This window comes from Mauremys reevesii, linkage group 1 (genome assembly GCF_016161935.1).
Source record: "Mauremys reevesii isolate NIE-2019 linkage group 1, ASM1616193v1, whole genome shotgun sequence".
NCBI classification, from domain to species: Eukaryota; Metazoa; Chordata; order Testudines; family Geoemydidae; genus Mauremys; species Mauremys reevesii.
This window is the reverse complement of record NC_052623.1, coordinates 104,469,688-104,490,649: the sequence shown is the minus strand read 5'-3', so window position 1 is coordinate 104,490,649 and position 20,962 is coordinate 104,469,688. Positions and strand designations below refer to the sequence as shown.

The 20,962-nt window shown below is 39.5% G+C and overlaps 1 protein-coding gene across 6 annotated transcripts in view; it reads left to right on the top strand.

The window, feature by feature from the left end:
• The window catches only part of NALCN (sodium leak channel, non-selective), a 386,003-nt gene that overhangs the window by 103,006 nt on the left and 262,035 nt on the right, over window positions 1–20,962 (top strand). For all 6 annotated transcript variants that reach the window (XM_039528280.1, XM_039528290.1, XM_039528256.1 and 3 more), the window contains one exon: window positions 1,056–1,210. In XM_039528280.1, the coding sequence (XP_039384214.1) occupies window positions 1,056–1,210 (155 nt within the window). The remainder of the gene's footprint in view (window positions 1–1,055; window positions 1,211–20,962) is intronic.

Below are 20,962 nucleotides of genomic sequence, written 5' to 3'. Positions count from 1 at the left end.
ATACAAAACTCCTCAAATATTTTGGAGTCTTGTAAGAAGATAAGAAAAGTCAAACACACAAGAGCCAAGCTTATCCTATAAAAGGATAAATAATATAATCCACTATCTCTCTCGCAATAGACTAATTTTACATAGCAATTTAACTGGCAACTGTTATTTATTTATATCCCTTTTGACACATACTGCAGTCCGAAATGCGTATGAATTTTGTTAACCATTGCTAATTTTTTATCTGTCCTTGAGATTTTATGCTTATAGATAGCCAGCGCATCAGATCATTACAAACAAACAAATCAGACATTTCTGTTCCATAAAATGTATTAATGAATGTTTGGCTCTAATAGATATGTCAGAGATTACAAAGATTGACCTGTTCTGTGGATAATATATATTACTGAAACTGAAAGGATGGGTGTTAAGGAACTTGACTGAGACTTGGGAGTGCTCAGTTCCGAGCACTGCCACAGATTTCCTGTGTGACTTTGGGAAACTCATTTAGTATCTCTGGCTGGAATTTCTAAAAAAGCCTATGAGAGTTGGGTGCCCAACTTCTATTGAATTCCAGTGGGAGATGGTTATCTAACTCCCTTGGTCTCCTTAGAAAAATCTCAGGTTTTCTGCCTCAGCTCCCTATATGTAAAATGGAGATAATAATACTTCCTTCTTTCCCCTCCCCATATTGTGGGTCAGGGAGTGTTTCTTACTGTTAATATTATTTATGATTTTTATTGCCATTTGTGTTTGGACAGTATCTTGCACAATGGGGTTCTCATCTCGGTTGGGGCCTCTAGATAGTACTGTGTGACTGCTGTTGTTACTACTGCTGCTAAAGGAAGGGAACTTCAGTCTCCAGGTGCATTAGTCTGACCTTTCCCCTGAGCACTGAATTCACTAAAATAAATTGTTTTAAATACAATTATTTTACAGGATTTAAAATATTGACTTTTCATTGCAAAATAACCCGCATTAATAATGAATGTTAAACTCAGTAAATATACACATTAAGTATATGAAAACTGAGTACATCTAACAGCTTGATATTGTATTTTTCACAGAAATGTAACCTGGAATAATTTAGCTATCCCAGATACCCACTGTTCCAGAGAGCTAGAAGAAGGTTACCAGTGTCCAGCAGGATTTAAGTGCATGGACCTTGAAGATCTGGGACTAAGCAGGCAAGAGCTGGGCTACAGTGGCTTTAATGAGATAGGTCTGTCTTACTGGTAAAATCCATTTCAGTATCCATTTAAAAATGTTTATAAAATAAGTAGAACAGATAAAAAATAGTTCATGTCTGTGCAGTGAAGATACTAAGTGAAAACAGTATTCTCCTATATGATTACTGCACAAACAACTATATTTATTTTCTTTTAAGTGCTCAAGTCATAATCTATTTTTATTGAGTTTGGCACCCCAAGATTTAAATAATTTTATAACAATGTCTTTTTTATGGACGGGCAACCATTCGTTAGTACAATATGTAAGTATAATGATTAACATGTGGGGTTTTTATTATTTGTGATAGATTTTAGATTATTTAATGCTTTCATAATCTGTTTATCTTTCAGTTAAAAGTCTTTCTGTTAAACTTTTGGTGCAGTATTTTTCTGTAGTATGATTATAGATGGTGCCCAAATACAGCAGTGATGTACATGTTAAAATAATTCATATTTGCATAATTTAAGGAGCACTACTAGCTCATGCAGCTAGAAATTAGACTGGATTAAGTTGCAATCCCAACTCAGATGGTTATGGAAAAGCTAGTATGACATTCTGACTTTGCACTCCATATGATTTTATGAAAATATGCTAATGAATGTGAATATAATGTAACTGGAATATGCTTCATGCAAAAGGTCTTGTGTAAGGTATCCTTACAAAGCTTATATTCTACTGATTGTGGTTATCCTATTTCTATAAATGTATCATTCTCGTATATGAAATATAACTCTGAGGTCCTATTGGAATTATGCCGTGTGGGCCATTAATGGTGGTTTGGAATCTTGATGGCTCCCATCAACTAGGACAATTGGTTGTAGATGGCTTTGTTTACTTGCAAGCCTTCCTGTGAGTCAGGCCAGGAAGAATAAAGACTTGGAGTCTCACAGGACATGTGACCATGTCACCTGGTACTGGAATCCATCTTAGACCTGGTGCTTTTCCATTTAGAAGGTGGGGTGGGGACCCAGAGAGACAAAAGATTCCCACCTGTGCCAAAGCTATAGAAGGGGGTGGGACAGAACAAAGGAGGTTCCAGTCATGAGAAATCCTCTAATTACCACCTGAGCTGGAACTAACAAGAACAGTACCAAGGGAAAGGATTGGGCCCAGACTAGGAAGGAGTCTAGTCTGTGAAAGAAGCTTATTGGAACCTCTCTGAGGGTGACATTTACCTGTATTCAATTTCTTAAACGTATTAGGCTTAGACTTGCGTGTTTTGTTTTATTTTGCTAGGTAACTTACTTTGTTCTGTCTGTTATTACTTGAAACCACTTAAATCCTACTTTTTATACTTAATATAATCACTTTTGTTTATTATTGAACCCAGAGTAAGTAGGTAATACTTGGGAGAGCAAACAGCTGTGCATATCTCTCTATCAGTGTTATAGAGGGTGGACAATTTATGAATTTTACCCTGTATAAAGCTTACAGAGTAAAACGGACTTATTTGGGGTTTGGATCCCATTGGGAGCTGGGTGTCTAGGTGTAGATACAGGCGCACTTGCTAAGCCGTTTTCAGTTAAGTTTGCCGCTTTGGGGACATGGGTCAGACGCTGGGTCTGTGTTGCAGCAGATTAGCGTATCTGGCTCAACAAGACAGGGTTCTGGAGGCCCAAACTAACAGAGAAAACGGGCTCAGAGGTAGTCTCAGCACATCTGGTGACAGTCCCAAGAGGGTTTCTGTGATGGAATCCGTCACAGACATTTCTTAGGCTCCCAGATTTTGGGGAACCACAGCTAGGGGCATTGCAGTTTCAAAGACCATCTCTGACCAAACATACATATTATATATGGCACAGACTCCTATAGCTAAGGTTACCCAACTCTATGGCTAAAATTACCCATTATAAGAATCCATCTTTAATTGTGTATAATTTTGCCAATTTTTAACCATTTGGGCTGAATTTTTTGGAAATATCTATATACTGGTAACCAGGAGTTGTTTAAACTCTTGGTCCCCTTGACTTTCATAGTGATGGTACAAAAATAATAAATAATCATAAATAAAATAAATAACAAAATTCCGGAGTCATTATTAGAAGGCTTTGTGTTATGTAACATTTTAGATAGATAATAGATAAATAAAATAATCACTGATATAGTTTGCAGATTACCTAAAGATTGGGAAAGTGCTAAATAATGAAGAAGACAGGTCTCTGATACAGAATGATCTGGATCACTTAATAAATTTGGGCTCAAACTAACAAGTTGCATTTTAATTTGGTCAAATGCAAAGTTATACATCTAGTAAGAAGAATCTAGGCCACGCTTACAGGGTGGGAGACTGTATACTGGGAAGCTGTGACTTTGCAAGAAACTTGGGGTCCCGGTGGATAACTAGCTCAGTTTGAGCTCCCAGTTGAAGCTAGACAGATTCAGATTGGAAATAAGGTGGACATTTTTAACAGTGAGGATAATTCGTCATTAGAATAATTTACAAAGGTTGAGGTGGATTTTCCATCACTGCCAATTTTTAAATCACGATTGGATGTTTTTCTAATAGATGTACTCTAGTTCAAATAGGAATTAATTCAGGGAAGTCATATGTTGTACAGGAGATTAGACAAAATAATGTTGTCCTTTTCTGGGGTTATAACTTCTGACTCTGTGAAGGTTCAAAAAGGCTCCTCTAAGAACACAGGTCGGATTAGAGGACTGGTGTCACCTGTGATTGTGTTTGTTAGTTTTCTCCCCACAGTTCCCTGCAACTTTATACACTTCCCCTGTTATATAGTCCAGACTCTGCACACTTATTCACATTTTGTAGTACCTTACTCCATGAGAAATCTCTCTGATTTAAATGGGGATATGCATGGTGTGAAATACTACTTAATGTGTAAAATGTGTCACTATGTGTGAGGAAGGTCAAAGGAAGAATGCTCTTAAATAGAACAATTCCTTTGACAGTACTGTATCCGAAGCAGGCTTAAGAGGAATCACTTGTAAGAGTATATACATAGGAGACCCCTCAGCAGAACTTGCAGCATATAATGCTGCAACTGCTACCTTCATCCCCAACTCCAAGAGAGGAGTCAAAAACATTTGTTCCTCTGGCACTCTGCTCTCGCCAGTGCCTCCTCTCTGGCTGATATGTGTCTGCAATCATTCAGTCTTGAACGGGGATGGCACCCACCTCTCATGGGCGCTCCGGTTCTGGTTGGTTGTGAGGCTGCCTTTCCTTCAGTTCTTACAATGGGGTGGCACTTGCCTCTCATGACCCCTCCCCAGCCGATGGTTGTTTGGCAGGTCTTTAGTGACTCAGCCCTCTGAGTCACATGCACTGTCCCTCCTTCCAGGGTATACAGTCTCTAGTTCTTTCTCATGGCCCAGGGCCTTAGCCCCAAGGCTTCCTCCCAGGGCCTTAGCCCCAAAGCTTCCTCCCTGGAGGCACTGTGTTCTTTAACAGCCCAACAGGGGCCCATCTTGGTACCCTCAGTTGGTGTCCTTTTGGCAGTCTTCCCTGGACTCAGTCTTCAACCAGGCCAACAGGGCGCATCACAGTACCCTTGCCCAGTCTGGCTGTGTTCTGGCTCAGTCTCCTGGGCTCAGCCTGCCCGCACTGACCTGTCCATGGTCCTGCTGCTCTTCCAGCCAGCCAGGCACCCGGTTACCCCTCTTTGAGCTCTACGCAGCAACTGACTGCTCTGCCTCTGCTGCTTCCTTTTATATAGGTATCCAGGCCCCTGACTGGCCAGTCCAACAGCCCTTCTGATTGATTGTTTCTCTGTAGCCACTCTAGGTCGCATGGAGGACTTTCCTCTGCTCTTTTCTGGGGTGGAGTGAGGCAGGCCAATGAGGCCTCCAGCAGGGGGCCTCCGGACCTAGTCCTCCCTGTCACAGTCCCCATATTTCCAGATAAATAAGACTAGTATCATCTGCTCCAAACTCAACTACATCTTATTAATATACCAAGTGGGGATCCTGGGTAATCCTCATTATGGCAAACCAAGAAACCCTTTTAGCTCCTAATAGGTCAAAGCCAGGAAAGTACGGGAGGTAATATAAAGCTGTGAATTCCCTAAGGTTGATTATATTGGGTTATATGCTGAAAAAATATACTGAAACATAAGAGACTGTGCAATTTAGTATAATCTGTCAATAAATGTGAAGAAGAAAAAAAAGTAAGAGTGCTACATTGCAAGAGCTATTTCTGTAATTGATAAAACAGAAATAGCCTAGTTCTTGTTTGAGATTTTAGAAAATATACTTGAATTATAAAATGCAAATTCCAAACATCTCTAGGGCCCTGATTCTGATTTTTATGCGTTTGAGAAGTTCCACTTAACTCAATAAAAGCGTTCACTTCCATAAAATTACTCACGTGCATTAGTATTAGTTACAGAGCAGATTGATAAAGTGTCAATTAATGGCTTCAGTAATCTTCCCGCTCTTTTAGGCAAATACCTTAGTAAATAAATATTTGTTGCAGAATGACCTGAAAGTCAGCAAAGTTTAGGCTGTTTCAGAATGTAGCTGAGAATGAGTTCAAGGTTCTAGGAGCCTTCATGAAAAATACCCTGTCAGAACTGCTGTAATAGAGACATCCGAGCATCTCCAAGGAGCTCAGATGTTGGCATAAGGCAGGAGAGAAAGAGAATCTCTAAAACAATGAGGATCCGAGCCGTGTAAGTCGGAACCAACATCCAAAAATGATCTGGAAACCAGGCACATTCTGTAGCACAGATGTAATATGCTATCTGTGAGAAACACTACTGTGTAAGTGGGCAGATGCATTCTCTGCTAGCTGAAGTTTTTGGGTAGTTTCTAGGGACATCTTCAGTGGATTATTGCAGTGTGTTCTAATCTGGGTGTGATAAAAGGTATGGACCACCACAACAAGGGTCTACATGCAAGTGGAAAGTTTGAGGTATCCTTGCCAAAAGGAGGAGAGCACTTTTGGATATTGCTACTACTTCACCATCTATTATCAACTGGCTCTAACAAGATTCTTAGATTATGCACTCTAATATCAGGCAGGGTATGTCTCTCCTCTGAGATGGTATATATCAATGCCTTTCTCTCCTTTGGACATTTCTCTGTGACAATGAGAATTTCTTCCCTTTTACCTGAATTGAGCTTTAGGCAACAATTTATCCTGCTGGGCCTAATTGAGACTTAAGGTACTAGAGAAGCTTAGAGACTGCATCCTCTGCATCAGAGGAAATGGAGGTATAGATCTGAGTACCAGTAGCTCTGCAGTCCAAACTACTGCACTAAATCCTCTAGCTGTCTTGCATGCGCATTAAACAAGAATGTGACAGAACAAATACTGTAGTGCGTGCTACAGGAAAACTTGGTGCCATAGAACTATTTCCCAACATTACCTTCTTGTTCTTTTTGTGAGAGAAAAGACTAGACTCTTCCAATCACTATTCTGTCTCTCCACAGACATGTCAACACTGCTGCAATATCAGTGGTATCAAAGACGGCTGGTAGAACTTAAAGAATCAGCATAGATACCTTTGTCCAATTGCAGCTAGGAGACCAAAACACCATAGTAGAGGCTTACATTAAATGTAAATAGCCCAAATAAAAAAACAACAAGAGGACCAAAAAAAATGCCACCATAGCTAAACAGAGTAAAAGAGGCAGTTAGAAGCTTGCATCTGAAGAAGTGGGTATTCACCCACGAAAGCTCATGCTGCAAAACGTCTGTTAGTCTATAAGGTGCCACAGGATTCTTTGCTGCTTCTACAGAACCAGACTAACACGGCTACCCCTCTGATACTTGATAGAAGCAAAAAGGCATCCTTTGAAAATTAGAAGTCAAATCCTACTGAAGAAAATAGAAAGGAACATAGATTCTGGGAAGTCGAGTGTAAAACTATAATTAGGCAGGCCAAAAAAGAATTTTTAAGTACAGCAGAAGTAGGAAGTTTGCCAAACAATCAGTGCTAATGATGAAAGTACTAAAGGAGCACTCAAGGAAGAAAAGGCCACTGAAAAGAACCTAAATGAATTCTTTGCATCAGTCTTACTGAAGAGGATGTGAGGGAAATTCCCACGTAGGAGGTATCAATAGAAGGGGTTATGTAACAAATTGATAAATTAAACAGTACTAAGTCACCAGGAACAGATGGTATTCACCCAAGAGTTATGAAGGAACTCAAATATGAAATTGCAAAACCATTAACTTGGTATGTTACCTATCACTTAAAACAGCCTCCATACCAGATCATTGGAGGATAGCTAATGTAATGCCACTTGTTTTTTAAAAAGGTTCCCGAGGTGATCCTAACAGTTATAGGCCAGTAATCCTAACTTCAGTAGCAAGCAAATTGGTTGAAACTGTAGTAAAGAAAAAAATTATCAGACACATAAATGAACATGATTTGTTGGGGAAAAGTCAAGGGAAATCATGCCTCCCCAATCTATTTGAATTCTTTGAGGGAGTCTACAAACATGTGGACAAGTGACTATAGTGTAGTTGGTCTTTCAGAAAGCTTTTGACATAGTCCTTCACCAAAGGCTCTTAAGCAAACTAAGCAATCATGGGATAAGAGGGAAGGTCCTCTCATGGATTGGTAACTGGTTAAAAGATAGGAGACAAAGGGAAGGAATAAATGGTCAGTTTTCAGAATGGAGAGAAGTAAATAGAGGGTTCTCCGAGGTATCTGTAGTGGGACCAGTGCTGTTCAACATATTCATAAATGATCTGGAAAACGGGGTAAACAGTGAGGTGGCAAAGTTTTCAGATTACTCAATATAGTTAAGTCTATAGCTAACTGTGCAGAGTTAGAAAGGGATCTCACAAAACTGGGTAACTGGGCAGCAAAGTGGCAGATGAAATTCAATCTTGAGAAATGTAAAGTAATGGACAGTGGAAAACATAATCACAACTATACGTACAAAACTATGGAGTCTATATTAGTTGTTACCACTTAAGAAAGAGATCTTGGAGACATTGTGGATAGTTCTCTGAAAACATCTGCTCAGTGTGCAGTGACAGTCAAAAAAGCTAACAGCATGTTAGGAACTATTAGAAAAGAGAGAGATTATAAGACAGAAAATACCATAATGCAAATACATGTATTCATGATACACCCACACTTTGAGTACTGCATGAAGTCTTGGTTGCCCCAACTAAAAAAGGATATATTGGAACTGGAAAAAGTACAGAGAAGGGCAACAAAAATCATTAAGGTATGAAACAGCTTCCATCTGAGGAAAGATTAAAAAGACTGGGACTGTACAGCTTGGAAAAGAGATGACTAAGTGGGAGATATGATAGAGGTCCATAAAATCATCAGTGGTGTGGAGAAAGTGAATAATAAGGAAGTGTTATTTACCCCTTCCCATAATATAAGAACCAGATGTTGTCCTGGTTAACAGGCAATAGGTTTAAAACAAACGGAAGGAAGTATTTCTTCACACAACACACAGTGAACCTGGAAACTCATTGGCAGGGGATGTTGAGAAGGCTTCTAGCCAAGATGGTCAGGGACTCACCCCATGCTCTGGATGTCCCTAAGCCTGTGTCAGAAGCTGGGAGCAGATGACAGGGGATGGATCACTCAGCAGTTACCCTGTTCTGTTCATTCTGTTTGAGGCATCTGGCATGAGCCACTGTCAAAAGACAAGATACTGGGCTAGATGAACCATTGGTCTGACCCAGGATGCCATTTTTCATATCCTTATGTTCAAAATTGTCTCTGTACAAGAGCCATCTTTATAGAAAGATGTCTAAGGGAAACTGAGAATATCAGGTAATGTTCAGAACTATTTTAGTAGAATCTCCTTAATAAGCTTCCCCTAATCAGGAATGTTAGAAATAGGGCAATAACTGGAAAGCTTAGCAATATTTTATAATGCTCCAATTGATGATGCACCGTATATGTCTACATGTAACTAAATTATTTGGTAGACTTTTTTGTGCAGCTATAGTATTTTATTTTATAAAAGCAATGATATTTTATCTGAAGATATTATTATAGAACTTGTCCTATTCATTCCTGAAATGTGTCATTATAACAATCATATGAGCATAGCAATCTAACAGCTACCATATAATTAGTGCTACTTCATTTATGGTAAATCAGTACAAGTTATGCATATTTGATTTTGATCATTTCAATTACAAATTTAAAAAAAAGAAAAGAAAAGTGAGATTTCTAGCAAGTTTGCTACAGAGTAAGGACCACATTCTGTGCTGTCAGAAGTGGATGCAACACTACTGAAGTTAATAGAGATTTGCCAGCTTGCACCAGGGATGAATTTGGTGCAGAAAGGGCATATTGTGGGGAGCGTACACTATATTTGTGCATAGTAGAAGGTCCCTTACTTTTGGGCCTTATCCTGCTTCCATTGCAGTACATAGATTTGACATGAATGGGAGCAAGACTGGATCTGTACATAAACTAAGCTTTTGCATTTACCAAGGGATTGTATTCTAATAAGCACATAACTCTGTTTTCCAGTTTTGTTCTGTTTTTAAATGAAGTACAATACATACCGATCCTAGAACTCTTCTCTGCTGTTTTCTGCTGTGCTCTTGTATTCTGGTCAGCATTGTCCTCTGCACCATCTTGAAGGGCTTGTTTTGCCTGGGGCAAGAAGAAGCCTTACTATGCAAGTGCTGTCCAAGTACAGTACAGAAGTTAAACTTTCTTGTTTAAAAAGAAAAAAAGCTGTTTGGGGAGGAATCATCTTCGTGTTATATGGGCTCCCAGGCACCACCACAATACAAATAATAATAATATCCTGTATTGCTGTTAACATAATTGGGAAGATAATGTGAACCAAGTGTATAGTGTTATCTTTCTAAACCTCTAGGCCCCTCAAGTGCCTCTGCTACTCTTCAAAGCTTTCCCAGTTTGGAAAAAGTTCAGTTGACAAAACTGGTCAGTTTCACTGCTGCTGTTGGGGCAATCTGTGGAAAAGAGTGAAACTGTCAAGAGCCAGGTCAGTTTCACTCTGGGGCAGCTTGGGGAAGGTATGAGCAGTGGCAGCAGAACAATAGGAATAGGCTAGCGAAGACCCCCAGGTCCACAATTGTCTTAGCAGCCAGGAGGTTCTGGAGTGGGAGGGATAGCTGCAGCAGCAGAGAGAATAAATAACCTTAACTCTTTGTTGGCGAGCAGCTACACATTTAACAACTTCCATTAACAGCAGGGTCAAGGTCAAATGCTTAGTAGAAATCCAGGCACCATCCCCTTTCCCAGCAGCTGGGCAGAGGGATTGACTGCCTAAATGGGTGTTGCTCCTGAACAGAGTAGAGTGCCCATGCATCTTAGATGCGTCCTTTATCTATTAGTGTGTGTGGTAATTTTTTCAAACACTGTCCATGAAGGGGTCAGTGGGAGTGAGTGAAAGGATGTGAATGAAAGGGTGGGTTCATGAATGTGGCTAACACAGCTCTTCACTATTGACCATGCCTAAATGGTACAATCGACCCCTTCTGTTTCTCAGTCTTAGCTGATTTTGATTTGGGTTCCTATATTAGAAAGGTTGACATTTCCTATATTAAATCATCCTTCCGAAATGACCTCACTGAAAGTGTCAGGTGCATTCATAAGTGGCCTCTATCACTTATTTCTTATTTTTACTCTCTTGTCCTCGGTTCATTCTCTGGTCTTATTAACATTAGCAGGGTGCAACAAATATTATGATAGTTTCATGAACTGTACAAACACAGTGGACTAAATGTTCAGAAAAATGTCCTGGTACATGGGCAAACCCCAGTTATTACCTGTCTAATTAAGTATGTGATTCCATATGCATGTACTTTAACATTTTCAACAGTCATCACTAAAAAACACAAAGACTACTGTGACACTAAATAGGAGCACAGAAATAAATGGGCAGTTTGGGGTTTTGTAACCATTCAACTATATATTCAACATAATTACTTGTCTGAATGTACATCTAAATTTAGTCTATGTAGTTTTATATGTAAGTAACCATGATTCATTTCTACACATCACACCACAGTTAAAAAGGTGCATTTTTTTAGTGGGTGTTTTGTTCCAGTATTGGGTTTATTTTGTAATTTGCTTTCCTCCAAAAACTACTGGCGACTGCTGGAGGCACAGTACAACATTAGATAGAGCACCAATTATCTGATCCTATGTGGACTTTTTCCACAGCACATGCCCTTTTTACATTCAGTTATTAATAACATCTGGCTAGTAATCATCACATATGCTGTGTGGACGCATTCCTGTAATTAATCTACAGATGTGCATTTGCCACATTTCATGTCACCATTTAAAATAAAAAGTACAGCCACAAATACACTCAAAAGGAAAAGAAAAGACAGAACACAAAAAGACACAGAGACAACCAAACAGTCAGCACCCATGAAAACAAATTGGTCTTGTTATCCTTCAAATATCTTTCTGCTGCAGCAACTTTCATCTTTCACAACACCCACTCTTTCCCCCTAAGCCTTCAAATCCCTCCTCTATCCAAGTCAAGCAAGCTAAATGTCAGCAGTCAAAGTTTGACATGACAGAGTGTGATATATTCGTATGGACACACATACCCATCAACCTCAAAAACTGACAAATATCCTATGGTATTTGCTTAGGGTTTTTTCCCCATGAAAGATCTTCTTTATAAAGTGAAAATCAAGTGACCTAAATCTACCCACTATCATCACGTAGTTCTGCAAGATGCTGTTCTCCAAGACCAATGGCCCATTAAATAATAACTAAATTTGACACTAACTTTAAAAAAAATCAATATTTACCAACAGTTATTTCCTCTTCAGAGTATAGGCCAAACTTTGCTATTGCAGTGGTAAACGGTTGGCAAATGGAGAGTTTTCAGTGGCAACCAGTGTATCTTCAAAGCCAAGTACAAACATTAACTAATAAACCTCAACTGCCATGCCAGGCCAATAAATACTGTAACCCATCCTTTGCCCAGTAATGAGCCAGTGAGATCATTACACTATTTTCATTCCCATTTTACACATTGGGAAATGAAGATATAGAAATCTCTAGTGTCTCACCCTACTTCTGGTCAATGGAGAGATGGGAGTATATCTCAGATATCTATAATACCAATTCTTACTTGTTGACTGGACCAATGTGTCACCAATAAGTGGAAAACAATTCTTAGCCATAACACTGATTAGGAGATAATTGTATCTGCAATTGGGAAACAATTCAATTTCTTACTGTGAAAAGATGCCAGAAGTGAGGCATTTAAAGTGAGCATAAACCAGAACTTGGTAAACAAAACATTGCTTTGGCTAAGCAAAACTAAGACACAAAAAATTTCAGAGACTATGGCAAAGCAAGAAACAAAACCCAAGTCTGAGTCACAGTCTGGTGCCTGAGCCTCAAGTCCTTCCTTCATTTGCAACAGTGGATGCAATAGTACTGTCTCCATTCTTTCCAGGGCTGGAGGAGCTCTCAGTCCCCAGTGCACCCCCAAGGTTCAAGGTGGGAATCCAGGGACCGGGTTCATTATATTCAAAGTTTCATTATTATGAAGGGTGTTGTAGTGAGGGTGTACTGCAGGGGTAGGCAACGTATGGCACGCATGCCGAAGGTGGCATGGGAGCTGATTTTCAGTGGCATTCACACTGCCCAGGTCCTGGCCACCGGTCCGGGGGGCTCTGCATTTTAATTTAATTTTAAATGAAGCTTCTTTAATTTTTTAAAAACCTTATTTACTTTACATACAACAATCGTTTAGTTATATATTAGAGACTTATAGAAAGAGACCTTCTAAAAACGTTCAAATGTATTACTGGCTTGTGAAACCTTAAATCAGAGTGAATAAATGAAGACTCGGCACACCACTTCTGAAAGGTTGCCGACCCCTGGTGTATTTATCATAATGGTGTCTTCTGATCCTAAAATTTATGAATCCGGGTCTGTAGATAATTATTTATCTAACAGCTTTTGGCTTAATGATAACCTGTCGTGCATTTGATTCAGGAGTGTACACTGTGGTGGGAGTGCAAGAGGACTTTTTTTTTCTGATCAGGAAATCCTGAGACTTTGGGGCTTTAATGTACGCCAGAGATAAGAGAAAGGAAGTGATTCAGATATAACACTGTCACAGGATTAATATCTCCTGTTCCAAAAGTAAATTTATATCAGCATCTCCTAAACATTTATCTTCCTTAAATTGCTTGTCTTTATCTCTGCGCTATCCTGTGGCAGTTTTCTATTCCATTGACATTATCTCTTAATTATACTTAATTTGTTCTGTCCCTTTATTTTATAAAGACAGACCTAAAATATAGCTGACACTTACAGACTTTAATGGCAGTTTTTTGGCAAAATATTCTGCTTTACTGGCCGTAATCCCATAATTCCAGCTATTCCTTTCTCACTACTGACTCTCCAGAAGTTTCAGACTGCCCATGTACAGGCTTTGCTTTGAAAAGGTGAAATCTTGACCTTCTTCGAAGAGAGATTTTTCCTTACTGGCATGCTGTTTTGGCAGCTGATATAATTTTAGCCCTGTCATGGAACTCCGAGGGGATCAAAATCTGTTTCATCTCCTTTGTTACATTCAGTTATGTGTCCCTGATGAGATTCTATAAATTTTCTGTGTATAAGCAGGACAGTATTTTCAGAAGGGTAATAACAAAATTCTGTCCTTGCATATCTCTCACTGAAATCTACCTCATGCATCAAAGGGAAGGATTAGGGTGACCAGATGTCCCGATTTTATAGGGACAGTCCTGATTTTGGGGGATTTTTCTTATATAGGCACCTATTACTCCCCACCTCCGTCCCGATTTTTTACACTTGCTGTCTGGTCACCCTAGGATGATTTGGAGCTTTATGGCAGCAGTCTTTGCTTGAACAATTGTTGTGGATGCCTTTTTACCAGGATCTCTAAGATTTAGATATTGCTTCCTTATATTGATTCTCAAAGAGTTCCAAGCGGTTGTTTAGATGATACTCACTGCATTCCTTCTTCCTCCACTACGCTAGCGAGGCCAAGTTAAGTTCCCATTCATCTCTTTTCCCAGGCCTGTCTCCAGGCTTTTTTTCTACACTGTCCCTTACAAATAGAATGCCTTCCAAACTCTAGCCAGCCAAGTTACCACCTCCTCATCTTTCCAATGCATTCCGAAGACTCCACAAAGCCTACAGAAAGTAAAATGCATTATTAATTTATTAACCAAATAATTACAGAAAAATCCAAGCAAACTCTTTCTCCTTAGACTTCCCCACTGCCGAACATATTCTCTGTCTTTTAGATTGTAAGCTCTTCAGACAGATTGTCTTTAGTTTGGTGTCTTCAGCAATGTTCTTGGTACTGTCGGGGTTTATTAAGAACACTGATGATAATTTCTCATCTGGCAGAACTGATCCAGTTTCCAGTCACTTGCACAAAGATTTGCATAAAATTCCCCAAACCCAGAGATGAAGCAAGACTGGGTCACTGAATTTTCAAGTTGGAGAACATAGGAAGGATTGCTGTATATGAGCAGAAACAGTAATAAAAATGATGGAAAAGTACATAGCTTCTGCAATGACAAACTTTATAGTCTAACATTTCTTGGATTTTTGAAATTGTTCTTATGTGACAAATATTCTTGGATGTCTTTCTTTCAGTGTGTAGTCAGAATTAGCCAAACAGTTAGTTTTCCACGTAGGCTGCCAGATCTGTTGCGAGGGACTTGAGGAGGTAGTCTCTTATGTGTTCTTCATACGTCGTATTATTATAGAAGGGCTGAAAATCCCTCCTAGATAGAAGGGCTGTGTGGGCTCTGCATTGAAATATGGCAGTGACAAAAATCTTAATTTTTCCTTTCATTTTGGTTCCCTGAATTACATGAGTAGCTTTTTAGCCAAATTCTTCCCCTCAGCTACACAAGTACAAATCCACTACAATAAAGCTGGCCATGTACAAAACACCCTTGCAAGATGATGAGATTGCACAGGGGTAACTCAAAGAAGAATTTGGCCCTTGAATTTTTGGAAGGACTAAAATGATCAAAAAAAGAGACACTGTCAGAGAGTATCTTTCTTTGTGACTTGCTGGCTCCAATCCCTGGAAGCATTTTTTATGATTATTTCTGTTACGTTTATAATTTTGTATGTGTAAGAGATATTATGGTTTACAGTCTTCTAGATTGTCTGTTAGACTGCATTACTAAAGTACCTTGTACACACATTAGAGATGACAGTGGTTTAAATATAGTATATAAGGCCCCGGTTCTGCAATTAAAACCAGTGGGGGCTCCATGAGAGTACATGGGACTGCCTACACAGATCCAAATGCAGGATCAGGGCCTAAATGTTGACCATAATTATGGTCTCGTTGTCCCAAAAGAGGACAATTATTATTTTTGTGCTGGATGAGTAATACAAATTAAACTTAAACCACAGGGGCAAGATTTTCAAAAATAGGAACCTAAAGCTAGGCTTCTAATATAGGGACCTAAATAAGTGTCCTGATTTAAAAAATGCAGGGCACTCAGAGCTCCCATTAAAGTCAATTGGTGCTGCCTTGACAATCAGGCTATTTATTTAGTTGCCTAAATGTGGAATTAGAAGCCTAATTTAGGCTCCTGTTTTTGAAAATATTGGGCTACATAAGTGATACTCTGATCTCAGTGGTTCAGGAGCCAAATTAGTGATCAGCATTATCCAAAAGAGCCACAGTAGTGTAAATTCATTGTTTCATTTACTATAGTACTAAATAGTCATATGTAAGCAGTATGACAGAGGAAATATTTTTAGTTTATTTATATTATTCTCACAGCAAAATGACTAACCAACTATTAGTATTTTATCATCTATAATTGGTGAATAGCTCAGATTGCTTAATAATTAAATCACAAAGTGTTTTAATATCATATGCTGCACAGAAGTGCAGGAGACACATTAAAGAGCCACTTGTGACTTGCGAACCTCAGTCAGAGTACCACTGGGCTATATGCATACAGCTCAGCAGAAATATGGACAGTGGAATTCTTTCAGTTATGCCAGCAAATAGCATATGGAAAGTTTTTCAAGTTTTTGAAAACTTAGAAAAACTCAGGCAACCCCTTCCCCACAGAATTTTAATTTATTGCTGTGTTAAACCCAAAGTAATTGAATCCTGCATTAAACCAGGCAATCAGGTGAAACTAATGTGAATAGATTAGTACAGATGTCTTGTACTGACAGTCAAAAAAACTTTACTGTTGGTAAGAACGTTCAGTGGAACATAAATTCCCCTGATATTCTAAGGTATTAGGTATTAGTTTCACCAGCTCAATGGTTGGCTCTCAAATGAAATAAACAACTTTCCAGAAAGTTTAATTTTTTTGTCCATTCTTGATTTCACTTATAATTGCAGCTTTTTATTGGTTACTGAACTAGTCTATAATCTATATGGTTTTATACCACCCGCATCACCTTGGTATCTGAATGCCTTCTAGTAGTACATTAAGTGACAAGACTAAAATCTGATATATATGGTTCTTTCTCTCTTTCATCCTTTCCTTGGGATTGGGGAGGGGAGGAGAATTGTGTGTGCAGTAGAGTATTTTGGTTTGGTAGGGTTTTGTTTTGAGGGTTTTTTTAATGTACACTATATTGTATGTTTGTTAGGGAAGGCAAGGCTGAAGAAATGCTCCATGCACTTGGAGAAAAAGGTGGTAAAGTCTGTGATAGTCTGTAATTCCTGGGGGAGTTCATTCCACAGTCTTGGACTGGCCTCTGAGAAAGCTGTATCTCCAGCACAGACTGGTTTGACCTTTATTGTATAAAGTTTCATTTATACAATAAATGAAAGAGTTGTTAACCTTGAAGATAAGGACTGAGACCCTTGAATTTGACTTGATATTCTACGGGAAGCCAATGTAGAAAGAAGATGTGGTGTGATGTGCTCATGGTATTTCATGTTACTGAGGAGTGTACTATGACAAACATTTAAAAAGGCAACAGGAAGTTCTGTAGTTCATGTATCAGGGCTCTGAAGTTGTTACTTGGTATGATGGTATCATGCATTGACGTCCTGTCATGTGCAGGATCCAACATATGTCCTCTCCAGCTGTTCTTGATTTCTCTGAATCCATAAGACCTGTTAGTCTTATCTACTTCATTTTTGTTGCACAAAGCACTATTGAATTCCCTATCTTTGTGGCTGGAAGTGAGCAGATACTATGAAGGCCACAAGATTTTAGAGCTGGAGAGAATTATAGTGGCAAAAAATGCCAGTTGCAAAGGATGGGGAGCTCATTCAGGGAACAAATCCATATAAGATTCGTGGATGTAACACACTATCAGCTGGCTTGAGCTCAGAGCAATCAGGTATGCCGTAATAGCCGTAGCCACGGAGTTGAGCAATCATGATGTTCTAGTGATGTCCACCATAGCTGCAGTAGCTTATATCAACAAAGAAGCACCAGATCCACAGCCAAGCTATGAAAATGTAACCTCCTATGAATTCACAGATTCACACTCTCATCCATGTCTGGAAGGACTGCTGTGTGCCTTTCCACCATCTACAGTTCTCCCCAGGGCAATTCAGAAGATAAAAAGGAGAGAGCAGAGGTAATTCTGGTGGCCCCATGTAGGACAAGGAAACCCTGGTTTTCAGACTTGATTTTGTTGGCAGCCATTTTTCCTCCCACACCAAAGGGATCTTCTATTGCAAGGATTGTGTGACGTTCTGGGATGTAATCCAGACCAGTGAGGGGCTATGTCACCCCTGCTGTGCAACCTTGGGTGCCTCCCAATGCTTTGCTGCTGTAGCTTCCAACTTGAGTCACTCACAAAACAGCCTGCCCCTAAGTGTCTGTGTATATCTACAGCCCTGGTTCAGCAGCTCTGACCTCAGCAGTCTGAAGCATACACCAGTCACACTCTGGATTTCTCTGACCCTGGTTATCACTTGCAGGGTGACTCCAATACACTCCAAGTCCCAGATATTTCCCCAAAAAACGTGTGTTTAGCACTGTCCAGCCTTCTCTTGGACAGTCCTGATATATGTTAGGTCTGTTGCCCCTCTAAGGGGATCAAGATACAACAGCTTGCCACCTCAAATGGAGTTTCCCACACAGTTCACAGCATTGGATTAGTTTTGATTAAAGAATAAAACAAGCTTATTTAACTAAAAAGTGAGTAAAAGTAATAACACTGCTGGCCAAACTCTCAGCCTAGGATCTTCTCCCAAGGTCTAACAGCTGTTTTCTTTTGTACTCTAAGGTGAAAGAGAGAGATGAACTGGGATAATTTGAGTTGTGTTTGCCCCTCACTTTTTTGGTCCAGTCCCCTTTTGAGATACATTTTCCTGAAGGTTACCCCTCAAAGCAAATTTTATACAAACAGTAAAGAAGGCAACATGGAGTCCGGTGGTGAAAGAAGTTCCATGCTGATTCTTTTTATATCTGTTTGCTGAACTGTAGATTTGCCTTGTCCCTTGCCTTCCCGCCTCCCCCTACCCTTCCATGCCAAAGAATGGCCACTTGATAGGTGATGGCCCACGAATTTTGATGACACCTGGCTAGGGGCGTCAATTTGTCCTTTGTCTTTGAGAAACAGGTAAACACACTTCAGTCATGATTTCAGCTTATATTCATAACTTATTCATAACTAACAGTTATCCATATTTGTTTGTTGATTATTACTGTAGTGTGTAGCGTGTGAATACAAGGGTGCATTCTATCACAGACTGATGTGCTACTCAGACTCAGGGAGGACAAATCTGGCTGCTTGGTGTATTAAAGACTTTTCTAAAACAAAAGGGATATTCATAGGTTCTAATTGGCAAGCTCTTAGCTTGCAAAAAGGTTCAACAAATAAGCCAGATTCAAGGATTTGGTCCAGATTTAAGATCCTGTTATGAAAATTATGGGTAGATAGGTGAAATACATCTTGGAATTGCTGTGGAAAGGTCTTTCCCCTCAAATACTAAAATTTCAAGTGGCTATAATCTCAAGCATTTTACAGACAACAGGAAAGCACAAGATTACTTTCCTCAAGACCTCAAGACATAGGAAGATTTCTGAGCAGCCTCTCTTGTCAATCCTACCCCAGTTAGGAGGATTCCCCATTGGGACCTAAATTTAGGGTTAGACGGCTTAAATAAACATCCATTTGTACCTCTGTTACAAGTATCCTTATATTTCCTCTCCTTAAAAGTGGTTTTCCTAGTTGTTTCCACTTCCACCAGAAGATTTTCAGAACAAAAACTCTTTTCAGTAGAACCATAATTTTGTACTTTCCATGAGGACAAAGTGATTTTAAGAATCAACACAGCCTTTACTCCCAGGGTAAATTCAGACCTCCATAGAGTGCAAGGGATATAGTCCTTTCATCTTTCAATCTGCTTCCAAAGCATCCTACCAAAATATTTTGACATTGAAGCTCTACCTCAAATGCACCAAATCTTTCAGAAAAACTGTTACTTTTTGTTTTATACCAGCAAAATGCAAGAAATCTTCTCAGACATCCATATCAAGGTGGACACGGTAGTGCATAGGGGAAACTTAAAAAAGGCCAGAAGCCCTCCCAGCTCCCCCAAATGTCCATGCACATTCTCTCAGAATAATGACTATCTGCTGGGCTTAAAGATCAGATGCATCTTATGAAGAGATATGTAAACCAACCACCTGCTCATCAGTACACAAATTTGCCAAGTTTTACAAGCTGGATGTGCAAACTTCCTCCAATGTGATGTTTGGTTGAAGGTTCTGCATGCTGTGGTACCACAGTGGCCAGATAAGTCTACTTACTACATTGTATATAGTTAACTATATTATCCCCTCCCTACTACACACTTCTATTGGACAACCTACCGTAATGGATCTGCAGACCTTCCCTGAGCAGAAGAATAGGAAGAGTTTTCGTACTTTGCCAACAACTTCCTTTCGTTTAGTGGGAAGGTCCTGTCCCACCTGGCACAAAATTTTCCTCATTCCAGGGGATGACTTTTTCCTCTCAACAGATGAATATATATTTTACCACCATGTTTTTAAGTGAAATTCATATCTGCTCAGCAGTAGGAAATGTTCATATTTCCAGATTTCACTTTGTTCAATAACTGGTTAGTTAATACTTCAAGAATGTAATGTATGAGCAGAGGCTGTTTCATACTGATGGGGTCTTCTAAGGGCTGGCCACTCCCATCCTTCCCTGACTGATAAGTCTAGTTGTGCCTCTCAGCAGGCTGCAAAAGAAGATCCACTGTAAGGGACCTGCAGAGTTTACCACTAGAAGAAAGGAAATTTTCAGCAAGGTAAAATACATTTTCCTATTGCTAGTCTGATTAGGTAGAATTGTGCACCCACTCTGCACTCTTTGCATAAGTGTGAATGATAGACGAGGAGACATGCTGTGGAGAATCAGTCTCCTTACTAGTGGCAGTTCAGCATGTAAATTGGATTAGCAAGCATTCAAATATAGCAGAGAGACAATTAAAGAAAAAGCCATCTTGGAATGAAAATAAGATGGAACTACTTTAATAACATTCAGACAGATAAATCAACCACCACGCTAGAAAATCTCCACCCAGATTATAGGAATGGTATTTGCATAGTGTGGGCCAGATTGAGAGAAGAGTCTAAATTGGTGTACCATAATCCTTCAGTGCCCACAAGTGTATATTACACCATCTGTGATTCACACCACTTACCAACATGCAATTTATATCCCCTGAGAATTTGGCCCACTAAATCTGGATAGAATTTAGTGTAAATAGTGATAGAGGGTGTAAAATGGTGTAGCTCACAAGCTGCTGGGCTAGAAGAGAGAAAAAGGAAAGGTACCTAACAAGGCTGGAAGAATATGCAACTCACGTCTTACATGTGTTACACCTTTTTTCCCAAGTTCTC